The sequence below is a fragment of the Pangasianodon hypophthalmus genome, chromosome 7 (genome assembly GCF_027358585.1).
Source record: "Pangasianodon hypophthalmus isolate fPanHyp1 chromosome 7, fPanHyp1.pri, whole genome shotgun sequence".
In the NCBI taxonomy this organism is placed as follows: Eukaryota; Metazoa; Chordata; class Actinopteri; order Siluriformes; family Pangasiidae; genus Pangasianodon; species Pangasianodon hypophthalmus.
Window position 1 is genome coordinate 21,883,452 of NC_069716.1, and position 14,784 is coordinate 21,898,235.

Genomic DNA, 14,784 nt, shown 5'->3' on the forward strand with positions numbered 1-14,784 from the left:
TACAGAGCCAAACCACAAGCATGCATAATCTTGTTTGAATTACGCTTGAATGAAATAAGTCTAAGAAAACAAAAGGCGTAAAATCTCATCTAATTATCACCCATAACGACCAGTGAACTCTTTTTTTTTTCAGCAAACCTTTAAAATTAGATTTGGTTGCTTTCTTTCTCTTTGGTGAAAAAAGCAACCCTAAGCTGTGCATATTAATGAGGCGCGAGCGAGCTTTTTAAAAGCTGCCGCTCGAGCGCTCAGTCAGATGTGTGGACAGTCTGTGGTGGAGTCACTACAACCTGCTCACTGCTTCAACCTCCTGAGACACACAAACACACGGAAGGACAAAGCAGACCGTTTTTACACGTCCGTGTCACAAGACATTGACTTCTGAGAGACAGGATACTGACAGTTTCGAGCGTGTGAGTTGGGTGAAGAGAAACCTGCTCGGGGATGAATCGCTGCACAGCTGCGTTACTTCTGTTGGTCATTGCAGTTTATTCGCTCAACACAGAAGGTAAACATTGTCATTTTCTTTATTTTTCGGTTCTTTCTATAAAAAAATATGTTGAAGTTAACCTGTTACAGTACAATATGCCACAATATGCCAATATATTCTCCGAAACAGCCGCACTAAACTGTATCTTTTCTGTCACTGGGGTATGTTTTGTACTTGTATGTACTTTTTACCTGCTAACGTCAATGTTGTGCACCTTTAAATGATTTCAGGTACATAGTTACACCTTAAAGACCAATTTTATACCTTTAATTTGCTTCTAGAGTAAACTATTTAAACCCATCTAACAACTTGGTTGGTAGAATGTTCTGGAAACGTTTGTTTTTCATTCTCGTAATGTTCTAAGAGCAGACCTTTTTTAGTTCCAGGAAAGCTGCCTTTACTAAAATATAACATTTGTGTTTTTGTTGTGCATTATTGTTCAGAGAACATTCCACTAACGTTCCCATAACGTTTAAATAGCCTTGTGATAACCTGTGATGGTTCAGAGAACGTTCTCCTAACGTTCCCATAACGTTCCCATTTAAATAGCCTTGTGATAACCTGTGATGGTTCAGAGAACGTTCTCCTAACGTTCCCATTTAAATAGCCCTGTGATGGTTCAGAGAACGTTCTCCTAACGTTCCCATTATGTTCCCATTTAAATAGCCTTGTGATAACCTGTGATGGTTCAGAGAACATTCCATTAACGTTCCCATTATGTTCCCATTTAAATAGCCTTGTGATAACCTGTGATGGTTCAGAGAACATTCCATTAACGTTCCCATAAAGTTTAAATAGCCTTGCGATAACCTACGATGGTTCAGAGAACGTTCCACTAACGTATCCATAACTTTAAACAGCCTTGTGATAATCTGTGATGGTTCAGAGAACATTCCATTGACGTTCCCATTACGTTTAAATAGCCTTGCGATAAACTATGATGGTTCAAAGAACGTTCCGCTAACGTATCCATAACTTTAAATAGCCTTGTGATAACCTGTGATGGTTCAGAGAATGTTCCCCTAACTTTTAGCTAAATAATCTGAACCTCTCATGAACCTTGCATTGTGTTGTAAAGTTTCAGGAACATTAAGGGAATGTTCTCGTATCCATCGCATGGTACCACAAGGTTTCCAAGAGGTTCAAATTTGTTTAAAGGTTATCAAATTTGAACTTCTCTGAAACCTGGTTGTAAACCGCAATGGTTCGGAGAGTGTTCCCCTAATGTTCTGGGAACCTTTTAATAATTTGAAACTTTCGGGAACCATGCAGGAATCTTGTGGAGAATGTTTCCTTAATTTTATGCCAACCTTTAAATAGCTTTAACAACTCAGGAAGCTTGCGGTAACCTGCAATGGTTTGGAGATTGTTCCGTTTTAAACTTCCCAGAATGTTCAGGAACAGCACTGAACTTGTTAAACAAAATATAACATTCCCAGAAAGTTATGAAATTTGGTCGACCCCACCCCCCCACAAAAAAAAGAAAAAAAAATCACTAGGGAACCAAATGATTTGTGCTTGCACCTGCACCTTTACAGGTTCTAAAAAAAAACATATGAAGGTCCAGAAAAAAAAAAGAAAGACATATTCTTGGGGGTCTGACAGTGCATCACTGCAGCTATACTTCTTTTGGATATCATACGTGAAGGTGACTTGCTTTCATTCTTGCCTTCTGTTTGGCTTCGTGCATGTGCCTGAGTCTGTTATAGGAACATAGTCGAGGTTATTAATCAGTATAATGTTAAACTATCCCTGCTTAGAGTTAGCACAACTGTCAGAACTGGATTTGTTTTCTTGCTCTGAGTAAACACAATTCTTCGAGCAAAGTTGGCACAGCAGTGGTGTATAGTGGCTCTTTGTGTTGGATGAGTTAGTTTTGGCCCCTGGCCTGGGAGGATGCTGAGTGGAACAGGAGAAGATTGATGGAGCAGAAGATGTAGGTCACACGTCCCTTTAAACCAGCAATCTAAACACACGTACACCTTCATCTGAGCGTGGTGGAAAGTGCTGGAAACAACCAGACGACAGTTTCACTGTTTGCCTAACAGATAACAGGTTACATTACTGTAAGCAAATTTGTAAGGATTTACACACGGTTATTGTTAGGACAAGGAATACACTCTCAGTAATAAATATACCTTGTTGTTGGTTTGGTACCATCAAGGGTGCGTATTTTACTTTTTTACTAGGAATGTTCTTGTGGTGTACTTTTGATTAGCTTTTAGAGTTATGTACCTTAAATTCTTGCTAAAGGTATCCAGGTACAATATACATACTAAAGGTACAAAATGTGTACAGTATAGTTTGGTACCTTTATTTCTGAGAGTGTAGGGTCAATTAATATCCCATTGCACACTGCAGCTGTTTTCTGAATTAATTATTTTGAGTAGGTTCTGTAACCATTTTCTGCATTCAGACAGCTTTTTTTTTTCTTACAGCATACAAATGCAGATGCACCAGGAAAGGCCCCAAGATACGATACAAGGACGTGCAAAAACTTGAAATTAAGCCTAAGCATCCTTTCTGCCAGGAGAAGATGATATTGTAAGTTTTAAATCCTCTGTCATTCTCTCTCTGACTCTGCATCCTTTATTATTTTCCTACATACAGGACAATCCATCAGTATGAGAAAATAATAAAGTAAGGAAATAAGCCCTGTGAAAAGAGAAAGAATGTGTGTTTGCAGTAGATGGTAACCTGATGGCCGTGCCCATCACTGAGAGCTGGGAAGCTTTGCGGGGGAGCTGCTTACTGCTCATTTATTATTGACATTGTGTTACATTAGAGTCAATGAGACTCCAAATGGCATCTCATCTCTTATTTAATTCCAATTATCAGTGCGACTGTTAACTTATTTTGGCTGTTTCTCATTGCAATGAAAAAAACATATTGTGCCCTTATTTATAGTATAACTATTGTAAGATTATAGTAAATTTTTTGCATCAATTTAAAATTGTGAAACACAATTAAAAAGTATTTGGGGCTCTAATGCGATTTGGCCAGATATTATTGTGCATTATTAGATTTACTGCAGTTCTGTGAAGTAACAGATTAGCAAGATTCACCTTGTGTACACAGACCAGTATGTTTCTCTGCATGTTTATGCTTGCGTTTATGTTGTATTCAAGTTGAGAGGCTGGATGTACATAGAAGGATATCAGCTGTGGAAAGCTCTCCTGTGGAAAAAAGGGGGAAAAAATGTATACACTGCTGCCACCTGCTGTTCATATAAGGCGTTATGAACGATAACATATTCAAAGGGAAAAGCAAAGCTTATCAGTATATATTTGCATAGTTACAGGGATATGTGGGAAAATGAATTATGTACACAATACTTGGGAATGAATTAATGAACTATTGCTGTGTGAGAAAACTAGAATCTTCAATAGAGACATTTCACAGCACTTTAATAGTTTCATACTGAGAGGAGTTTTTCAATGCTGTAAGTTTCAACAGTTTCAACACAAAGCATTCACGAAACTAAGAAAATTCTGAACTAAAAACGTTGTGAACATGTTAAAGGATTATAAAATCGGTAGTATCTCTCATTCTTTCATAATGATCAGCATTCTCGTATGAGGGATCTGTGTTTTGAAATTGAAACTGACAAACTTTATATTACTCACACATATATATTCTCTTTCTAGTGCAGTGCCAGAGGACCTCAGTGTAATCCTGCACTAAAAGGTCTATTTGTATGAAATTGTGGGTCCTAGTCTGAGTGAAAAACAATCTTGCTGACTGCAGAAAAACTCCCTCCTCTCTCTATCTCTTTCCCAGTGTCTGGCAGCAGACTCGCTCTCACAGTTTAGCATTCTGGGAACCTCCAAAGCCCCATATTAGTTCTCACTCTCTGTTCTCCAAATGTAGTCAAGAGTTAGGTGTCAAGCGAAGGCTCTGCTGGCTACAGTGCTGAATGATTAAGTAGCAAATGAAAAGGATACTACTGAGCAAAGTCTTAGTCAGCATATCTCATCGGTTTCAGTAACTGTTAATTGGTTAGCAGAATTATTATGACCAATTATAAAACTGCAGGATTGTGGTCTTTGCTACTTGATTTTATTGTTACCTAGCAAATGTTCAGAGAATCACTCTGAGGACAAAGTAGATTTAACTACACTCAGTCCCTCTTTAGCTACTTTATAATGTTATTACAATGTTATTACTGGATGTCATAATACTCTCACGCTTCGTAATGACAGGACAGGACTGGCCACAAGAACCTAGTAACAAAACAATGTATAAATAGTATGACTCAATACATGTCTGTCCCCCCCCCTTTTTTTTCTTTTTACCCATCCCCATGCCCCTTTCCTTTCTTTTCTTGCTCTCTCTGTTGCTCAGCGTCACCATGGAGAATGTGTCCCGTTTCAAAGGTCAGGAATACTGCCTGCACCCCAGACTGCAGAGCACCAAGAACCTGGTCAAATGGTTTAAGATCATGAAGGACAAGCACAAGTAAATGGCAACAACAACAGAACAATATCAGATACAAAACACACTTGCCTTTGGCTGGACTGGATTGCAAAATCTTGTGTTACACACTTTATTATTATGAAATAGCAAATGCCTTTACAGTCCTAGATTTTGAATCAGTGTGTGGTTCAAACTGCAAAGTAATAAGTCTAATTTTTTGGTAACAAGATATTAAGTACCAATACAGTTATAATGACTCAAAAGGGCTTAATGAAAGAAAACGTAACTGTAATTCCAGATCTGGAAAAACACATACGAGGAAACTAGATAAGCAAAAAAGCATGAAAAAAAAGAAAAATAAACCAAGAAACCATAGAAAACCTGGAACCAAGGGAGCAAAATTGGCTGTGCTCTCTGAGTGGGAGGATAGCATACTCTCTCTCCCCTGTCAATCGCAGAGACACCAGCCAATCATGAGCATCTCTGAGCTTGCGTATGAGGAAGAGGGTAAATAGCACTTTCCTCTGAGTGTGTTATGACGTAACCGTGACATGGTTAGCTGGCTTTATGTGTCTCAGAGGAAGTATGTGTTATCCTTCAACCTCCCCATATGTATTTATATTTGTATTTCTAATAATTAATACCTAATAATTTTCTAACTATGTTGGCCCACAATAGAGCCACTAGACAGTGGAGTACCTAAAAGATTTAAACCAATTTTCTCTGATGTCTGCAATTTCTGCTGAGATATATTCTTTTTTATTCCATTTGTTTTACAGGGTGTACGAAGCCTAAAATGCCATAGTGTGAAGAGTTGAAATTTCTGTGGAATGTACAAAACCAGCAGTGCACGAGTGGATCAGCAGAGGACCAATTTTCCAAGAATCGCGAGGCATTTGCTCAGACAAGCTTACCAAGCACAAGACCTTTTCTTCAGGAACAATGTCTAGGAACACACTTGTACAAAAAAAAAAAAAAATCTTACTTACATTTCAAACCGTAATTGTGGTCCAAAACAAGCACTATGTATTTATTCCAAGTGTTAGACTTGCAAAAAAAAAAAAAAGACTGTCTGTGTGAATCAGATTTAGATGTGAGTGATCACTACCTTTTCAGGTGGAATGTTTTTGATCCCCTGATGTAGGCTTCTCATTTATTTTTGGTCTGATTCATCGTGTTGTGGTATGTAAAAGGATTCTGCCACTAATGTTATTTAACTACCTGCGAGAAGCCATACAATAGTGTACAGTAGTGTGCTGTCCAGATGGTTTAGACAACATAGAGATCTAAAGGGGTTTTCAGTTTCCCAGTCGTTGTCCATACGTGAATACAGACCATATTTTATTTTGATATCTCAGTAAAGCTAGTTTCATATGTGGTGATATAGAGCACAATCATATTTGAAAAGAGATTATGTCTGTAAATAAATATCTTGTAACTGTTTACTGTGTGCCATACCACCATACAGCAGGTAAAATGAGTCAAAAAGGAATTGTGAGCAAAGCAAATAGATTTAGTTAGGACTGCCAAGAGTGTGCTCATCTAGGCAGATCTGCTAAACATTTATCTTCCTGAATATCTCTGCACAGCTACATACTATAGAGAGTTATTTAAAACCTCATAGAGTTCACCTACAATATCTGAGGCATCATACCACTCCATTCCTTCCTCCAAACACTGTTGAGGTTTAACCTCTCCGTGCACGTTTCCAAAATATGAGCATGTGAAAACTGAGGCCTACAGTAAGTCAGTTTGTTTACCTAAACCTTTGTATTCAATCCTAGCCCATCATACCTTTTCCACCACCACTATTCCATAGTCTACATGGGCCTCTTCTCTAAGGTTTTTATTACTCAGGCTTATTTGATATGACAAGTCTGGTAGTTTATTTCCACTTAATGGAACATCATGTAAATCATATGTATGAGAAGTGTGTATCTTGTAAATACAGAACATTTGGCCTAGGTGATTTGTTTAGAATTTCATAGTAGAATTATTCAGTATGTTGTATTATAAAGCTGTTTCACTATTTAAATATACAATAACAGAAATATTTCAGCCTTCGTGTTTGGGTTTACCCACCAAACACTGCTTCAGTTGCATTCCAAGGAGTGTAATGTACAAGCACAGCAATAAAACTATTTAAATGACTCTGATTCTCACTCTGCTTATTCTAGTCCTGCTCATTTTACACATTATAATAAGTATATACCTGATATCAGGGTGGCATAGGTTCTCTGGATTTCCCAAAAACATGCCAGTAGGTGAACTGGCAACTGTAAATTGCCCCAGTGGTGAAAGAGTATGTGAGTGTTTGTGTGCATGGATCCCTGTGATTGACTGGCATCCTATCCAGGGTCTATCCTACCTTGTGCCCAGTGTTTATGGGATAGGCTCCAGATCCAGTGCAACCCTGAGCAGGTTAAAGATCTTACTGAAGATGAATGAATGAATACATTTGATATCAAACTGTGGTGTTACTCTTGGATATAAGCAGCAGGTGGCAGTAGTGAGTGTGAATTCATGTTATGAATTTCTGATGATTCCCAGATTCTGCTCTGGAAAAGGTCTTTCACTCGTGCACAGTTTGATTTGGAAGGCTAGGATTATTAAAAGAAGTGGTTTTTAAAGTCACACTTGGACTCCAGATGCCAAAGAATGTCTCAAGAGTCTTTGAGTAAACCAGGTATATTAAGATTCCCAGGCTGGATTTGAGGTGAGCAAAAGGAGAAGAAGGAAAAAGGGAGTCTGTATGTACTGCTTACTATTCAACATAGGGTGGTGCTCTTGTTCAGCCTAGGCCAAGGTCATGCTGGTGATGAAAGACCCTATATGCTATTGTTAAACCCTGGCAAGTGACCTTATATTAGATTATTTACAACTAATGATGAGTGCTGTATGGAGATCTTGAAAAGGTCTTCAGAAGGTCTATAAATGTATAAATGAGTTTAACTTCATCAGGGGTGTCAGACTCACATCGTGGATGCCACAGCCCTACAGAGATTTGTGTTGTCCTTCTGATACAAATTCTAATGCAAATAAGCTGATATGGATCTGCTGTGTTAAGCCTGCAGTGCTGCAGTAAACCTCTGAAACTGCATGCTAATAGTAGAGAAGGCTGTGGATAGTTGTAATGAGAAGACAGTTGTATCCTGGTAAATATTATTTTTGTGACGTAAGCTTAAACAGTCATATTTGCTGTGCACCTCCTCTTTGAGCTCAGGAAGTTTCAGATGCCTGCATCACAGCACCAGAGATATAAAAAAAATGAGTTTCACTTTCTTAACTTTCAATTTCACACACATAGGTTTCTTTTGTGGTAGTAGATAGCATGCACTGCTATAAGAACTGCAATAAATAAACTGAGGATGCAGCCACCCTAAAATCCAGACAAATTGGTTATTAGACAGTCAACAGAGTGAACACTCATTTAGTTAATAGACATAGAACAGGGACAGTGTGACACAGAGACAGTGTGAGACAGGGACAGTGTGGAACAGGGACAGTGTGAGACAGAGACAGTGTGGAACAGGGACAGTGTGAGACAGAGACAGTGTGGAACAGGGACAGTGTGAGACAGAGACAGTGTGGCAGAGGGACAGTGTGGCACGGGGACAGTGTGGCACAGAGACAGTGTGAGACAGAGACAGTGTGGAACAGGGACAGTGTGAGACAGAGACAGTGTGGAACAGGGACAGTGTGGCAGAGGGACAATGTGGCACGGGGACAGTGTGGCACAGAGACAGTGTGAGATAGGCACAGTGTGAGACAGGGACAGTGTGGCACAGAGACAGTGTGAGACAGAGACAGTGTGAGACAGGGACAGTGTGAGACAGGGACAGTGTGGCACAGAGACAGTGTGAGACAGAGACAGTGTGGCACAGGGACATTGTGGCAGAGGGACAGTGTGGCACGGGGACAGTGTGGCACAGAGACAGTGTGAGACAGAGACAGTGTGGAACAGGGACAGTGTGAGACAGAGACAGTGTGGCACAGGGACAGTGTGGCAGAGGGACAATGTGGCACGGGGACAGTGTGGCACAGAGACAGTGTGAGATAGGCACAGTGTGAGACAGGGACAGTGTGAGACAGGGACGGTGTGAGACAGGGACAGTGTGGCACAGAGACAGTGTGAGACAGGGACGGTGTGAGACAGGGACAGTGTGGCACAGAGACAGTGTGAGACAGGGACGGTGTGGCACAGAGACAGTGTGAGACAGGGACAGTGTGGCACAGAGACAGTGTGAGACGGGGACAGTGTGGCACAGGGACAGTGTGGCACAGGGACATTGTGGCAGAGGGACAGTGTGGCACGGGGACAGTGTGGCACAGAGACAGTGTGAGACAGGGACAGTGTGAGACAGGGACAGTGTGGCACAGAGACAGTGTGAGACAGGGACGGTGTGGCACAGAGACAGTGTGAGACAGGGACAGTGTGGCACAGAGACAGTGTGAGACAGGGACAGTGTGGCAGAGGGACAGTGTGAATGTAAAGAGAACTGGGTCCTTTTTCACTTGGTCCACCTCTCAGTCCACTTCACAGGGTCTGAGTTTGGTTCTTTTAAAGAGGACTCAAGTGTGAAAACACCCTGAAAGACTAAAGCGCTGCTGCATCAGTCGCAGCAAGTGTTTAATAATAAATCCCACTGCACCACTATCAGAAAGTAGTCGCATGGCATTGTGGGTAAAGTTATATCGATGAAGGAGGATTAAACAAACAAAAGAAAACAAAAAGTCAACTCAGAATTTCAATACAAAATAAATTTGGGCACCACTGATCAGACATTTATTATAAAGATTACTATGCAAGTTGTTCAGAGTGGATTTCTCCTTTAAGCTCAGTTTGTGTTTATAGGACACTGTAAACTTCACTCATATACAGGAGAAATGGAAAGTCATTTATTTGCAGCCCTCACTCTACCTGAAATGTCTGGAGTGCCTTGATTAATTTATAAGTCTTACTGGGCTGCCTGTATGATTAGCACACCTTCCCGAAAAGCGAAAATCGTCGAAGCGGAAGTTTCTAGAAACAGCGCCGAGTCTGTGAAGTTATCAGGCAGAGGATGCTGGAGGATGTAGAGCTGAGTGCGCATGCGCACAATGAGAGGCGGGGCTAGGATTTTGGCATGTCTCTGGGTTGTGGGTGTGTTGGCTTTGGGCAGTACTGTAAACGAATTCGCGACGACTCTGAAGCTTTTTACTCCATTTTAAGCGAAAGAGGAATGAGCTAGAAAGAGCTGAGTATGCCATTTGGGTATCGTAGCTAGTTTTGTGTTGTTCTGCGTTGTATAAAGGAGCCCTGTGGGACGACAAATTACAAAAAGCAATTTGTTGCTCTCGGTTGTCGTCGGGTTTGACCTGGTGAGTGCTCAGCTTTCTCGGTACCATCAGAGTGACTAGCTTCGAGCTATCGCTAGCTGCCTTACTGTCTTAGCCTGCTAGCTTGCGACCTGATTGACCACTTCAGGTATCATACAGCTTGCCTATATTATCTCTTGCTTGCACTATTATGCTTTCAATTTTTTTTCTTAGATGTTTAGTTGTGAAAACAGTTGTCTTGTAATTATTATTCTATTTTAAAATGCTACTCTTTGTTTCTACTATCTGCACCAATAAGGGACTGACATTCCAATGCTCATCACAGGCAGAGCTAGTTACACGGCTCTGTGAGAATGGCATAATATCCTTATCCCTTACCTTGACTCCGTTTTTATTATATATTTTACACCCATATTTATCGCTTTATCTCGCCAGCTAGGTGGGACTTGTATCTGAATTAATGCGAGCACGAATTTTGTTCGTTAAATATAACGGTACCTCTGCGTAAGTTTACCTCAGCTTGCTTGAAATGAGCGTTAGCTAGCTAGCTTGATGTTAAACTGTCCTAAATGTTTTCTTGATGTGAAACGCTTCATTTACGGTATTGTGCTACGCTACTAGCGTATCTGCTGAAAGACTCGTCTGATGTGCTAACTCATCCTGACCTGTCAGATTCAGCCAGCTAGCGCAGTTACTAGCGAGCTGTTAATGAGAACTAGGGCTGTGCAGTATATCGAAATATCGCGATATATCGCAAGGGTTCGCGATAACTGTGCTTTAAACACTTCAAAAAGTTACAAAAAGTCATAGATTTTGGGCGATGCGGATAGCAGAGGATGGGTTCTTTTCCTCAAAACAACATGAAACATGTATGTTGGTTATGCCATTTTCAGTTTATATATATATTTATACATATATGTATATACAGATACAAATGTGTGCTCATATAGGTATATATGTCTGTGTGTGTGTATATGTACACATATAATTGAAATTGATTTTACACACTTATAGGATTATCATATCGCATAACACATTATTTAACAAGTCGCATTTTTCTTCGATATCATGCAGCCCTAATGAGAACTTAGTTATGGCTGGATGTCGGTGCCGCTTTTGTTTTATTTAGTTAAAACGATCTCAATATTAAAGGATTATCTGTCTGATTTGGCCGTGGTGTGTATATTATATTCTGCGAATATAATACGCCTGTCTTCATCATTTTCCATTTTCATTAAGCTTGGTGTAAAGTTTCGTTTTTGGTCAAGTTGTGTGTGGTTTGTTTTTTTGTGTGTGTGTTTGTGTTCCTCACACATTGTACCTCCTCGAGACTTCAGGCTAAACGTTTAAAATTGCTCTCCCTGAACCCTAAACAGTGGCTCCAACTGTAAATTAAGTTTTACAGACTCACTCAGCAGATAGTTTTTATAAGTATAATCCAACTACTTGAATATTAGGCTCATTTTCAGTTACTCAGTATTATTTATTGGACTTGTAGAGCATTTTTTAAATTCCTTTAAAACCTTCCCCCTTTAGAACACTTTAGGTCCAGTTGGACTATGTATAAGACTTGTTTTATGAGTTCTTGAGGTTCCCATTCAATTCCTGTGACCAGGCAACAGGATAAAAACTATAAGAATTCAATCATAAATATAATTATTTTGATAATGGCGGGTTGTGATTTTCAAGAGCAAAATGGCAGACTCCTTATATGCTTCTACAGACTCCAGTTTGAGAACCACTAGCTTGTGTAACTATTTTCTGCATGTTCTCAGAGGTATAAAAGGTCATATTTGATTTTGATTTTATTTTTTAAGCAAGGGAATAAGGACAGAGTATAGAATGCTTGTCTCCTGCATATGTTGCAGCTTAAATCTGAATCTTAAATCAGTATCTGCTTTTTCCAAATGACTGAGACACAGTGAAGCAGAAAAACCCAAAGCACTATGTTCTGTACTGTTGTGGATTCAGATCTAGGTGATAAATAAGGCAAACGCATAACGACTTTTACATTTGATAATAAAATGCCAGAAAACTTGGTCTTGGTGCTTGTATTTTTATTTAACATTCCCAAAATTAATTATTATATCAGCTATGTGTTACTGTGAGTATCTGTGAAGTGGGACAGTGTTGCCAATACCTATCATACTTTCAGTAAAGTGTATAGTGATATAAATTATCCCAGTTTAAATAATATATTGTTATAACAAAGCTGTTTGCTAAATGGCTTGTTGAATTTGCCTCATACTGGTCTGATCTAGTCAATTCTTATCCGTTGTTATGGGTACATGTTGCCCAACACCCTTTGTCAACATGCACGGCTGGGTGATAAAGAAATAATTGAACACAATAGTGCTGGACAAAATCTTATATCACAATATGTATAATTTCGTATCTTGAAAGAAATACATCATGATATATTATGTTTTCTCTAAAACTGATTAAAGAATTATCTGTACAAAATAACTACATGCATTCATGAGTGCTTTTGATAATTCTGTGAACTAAACACCAGTGAAAGGCACCCTTTCTTTTCTCCTTTTATTTGGAAGTGACACTGAACAGATGAGAACAAGATGGGAGTCAAAATGGGAACAATATGAATATAAAAATAAAAAACGATTATGTTATGTAAATGTTTAAACACTCTATTCAACTTCAACTCTGAGGAGTCTCCAAGATAGAAGAGGTTTGTAGTGTTCGATTCTGACGCAGGGCCTGATCTGCGGCATACCTTACAAACGACTGTTTCTGGTCAGTGTCCGATTTGTTATACCCAAACCACTTTGAAACGACAGAAGTACCTTCCTTTAAGATTCAAGTTCCTCATCTTTTAGTTGGGCTGCTGTCTGTTCTCTGTCGGAGTGTTGCGGGGAGTTTCACTCTGTGTCACACTCCTCCATGCTTGTTTTTGTTTTCGTTACATCACATCGCTAGTAGCTCCTAGCTACGACCTTAGTGATGGAAATCGGCTGCCGGAAAGTGGCATTTGTGCATTGGCGATATAGAGGATGTAGGATCTGTCAATCTATCTTTCAGTAGACATTTTTCTATTGTCTTACCATATGTGTCTCCATATCGAACAGCCGTAGATCACAATACGCTTTTTTGAGATATCATGCATATCAGCAGTTCATGCATGCAGTGACCGTACTAATCAACTCCACTGCCTGTGGCAATTACCTGATTAAACACTTAAATATTTTTTTTGTGCGTAATGTTTTGTGTTTTTTTTATTTTTCATGTATTACATATTATTAACCCCATTTTTTTAATGAAGCACTACTATTTAGGTGGTGCTTTGTTAGTCTAAATATCGTAATACCTATTGTGCATAATGGAAAATGCCTTCAAGTATTGTAACGTGATATTTTTGGCCGTATCACACGCCCCATTCACATATCACTTGACAATAGGTAGAGTAAGTGACGTGTGGCAGTTAATCATGTGTTCGTTGATCATTTTTCCATGTTTGACTCATTATCTCCTCCAGGCTCTTTTGACACATTAGTCAAGGGCATTAAGTGATAGTTAAACACTATTGCAACATTTTGTGCTTTTTTTTTCTGCCCACACACACACACACACACACACACACACACACACACACACACACACACACACACACAAACACTGATCATCATTTATTTTCTAACACTCTGTGGCCAAACAAAACCAAGATCCCCTGATGAGGCAAGGACAGAATGTCTGAAAGACGAGCCGTGCATTCACACCAGCATGAAACCAACTCGCTTCCCAAAACAGAAAAGCGGATGCTAGAATAACTTCTTGCAGGCTCTGGTTGCTGTACTGCGTGATGCTGCGCAAAGGTGGCCTGCCCTTCAAAACATGCTGAATGTGTGTCATACAGATTACAGCTAAAGCCAGCTGTCCTCAAGGAGATTTCTCTCTCTTACTTGGCCCAGATGAAGGCCTCTGTGCCAAGTGACAGCTTCTTTTCAGACTCAACCCGCAGTGAGCTGTGGAAACAGTTGGAGTACCATATGGGTGTGTGTTTGTGTGTGTGTGCACTAGATAAGCGTTAGCAGTTATCTGGGATAATGCTATTCAAATGGCGACTGAATTCCTGGTCAGTTATTGCCAGACAATGAAATGTGTTTTTATTGCCATGGGGTGTTTTTATTGCCATGGTTTTTTTTTTTTCTTTCAGTAACGAAACTGAAATATGAGCATGTTTCCTGTTGTGTTCGGGGAGAGTGCGGTTTATCTCAAGGCATAACATAGAGGCACAGACAAGAGAACAAATCAGAGTAAAGCAGGACAAAAGCCAAAATCATCACACTGAGGTTAATATATGCAAATATCTGACTCCAGCCTAAAAATATTTTTTGTCCAGAAGGGAAGGTAAAATTTTTAGATTTAGATTCTAAATGATCTAGAATATGAAGTTAATCAAATAATTGTATGAGTTTAAATCTATTGTATAAATATAATATTTCTCCTTGTTAATAATACTACTGCTAACAATAATATGATTGTTAATAACTTTTATTATTATTATTATTATCAAAAATATATGTGCCAAAATGACACCCAAA

The 14,784-nt window shown here is 39.4% G+C and overlaps 2 protein-coding genes across 7 annotated transcripts in view; both read left to right on the forward strand.

Moving 5' to 3' along the window:
• The first annotated feature begins 238 nt into the window (after window positions 1-238).
• cxcl14 (chemokine (C-X-C motif) ligand 14) lies at window positions 239-7,056 on the forward strand. The gene is made up of 4 exons (XM_026918550.3): window positions 239-508; window positions 2,929-3,034; window positions 4,835-4,948; window positions 5,686-7,056. Exons 1-4 carry the CDS (start codon window positions 445-447, stop codon window positions 5,699-5,701), a joined length of 300 nt encoding a protein of 99 aa, XP_026774351.1. The 5' UTR covers window positions 239-444; the 3' UTR covers window positions 5,702-7,056.
• A 2,980-nt stretch (window positions 7,057-10,036) lies between these two features.
• The window catches only part of fam13b (family with sequence similarity 13 member B), a 41,342-nt gene continuing 36,594 nt past the window's right edge, over window positions 10,037-14,784 (forward strand). For 5 of the 6 annotated variants that reach the window (XM_026917590.3, XM_026917592.3, XM_026917594.3 and 2 more), the window contains exon 1: window positions 10,037-10,267. The gene's annotated coding sequence lies outside the window, so the exon portion shown is untranslated. Of the gene's footprint in view, window positions 10,374-14,784 lie in introns of all 6 variants that reach the window. The other variant, XM_026917591.3, reaches the window with a different exon arrangement.

Bases quoted from the DNA above. Each gene is read 5' to 3' on its own strand.
- cxcl14 (XM_026918550.3), top strand. From the start codon at position 445: ATGAATCGCTGCACAGCTGCGTTACTTCTGTTGGTCATTGCAGTTTAT. The intron at 509-2,928 runs GTAAACATTGTC...TTTTTCTTACAG, and splicing joins TTATTCGCTCAACACAGAAG to CATACAAATGCAGATGCACC. The intron at 3,035-4,834 runs GTAAGTTTTAAA...TCTGTTGCTCAG, and splicing joins TGCCAGGAGAAGATGATATT to CGTCACCATGGAGAATGTGT.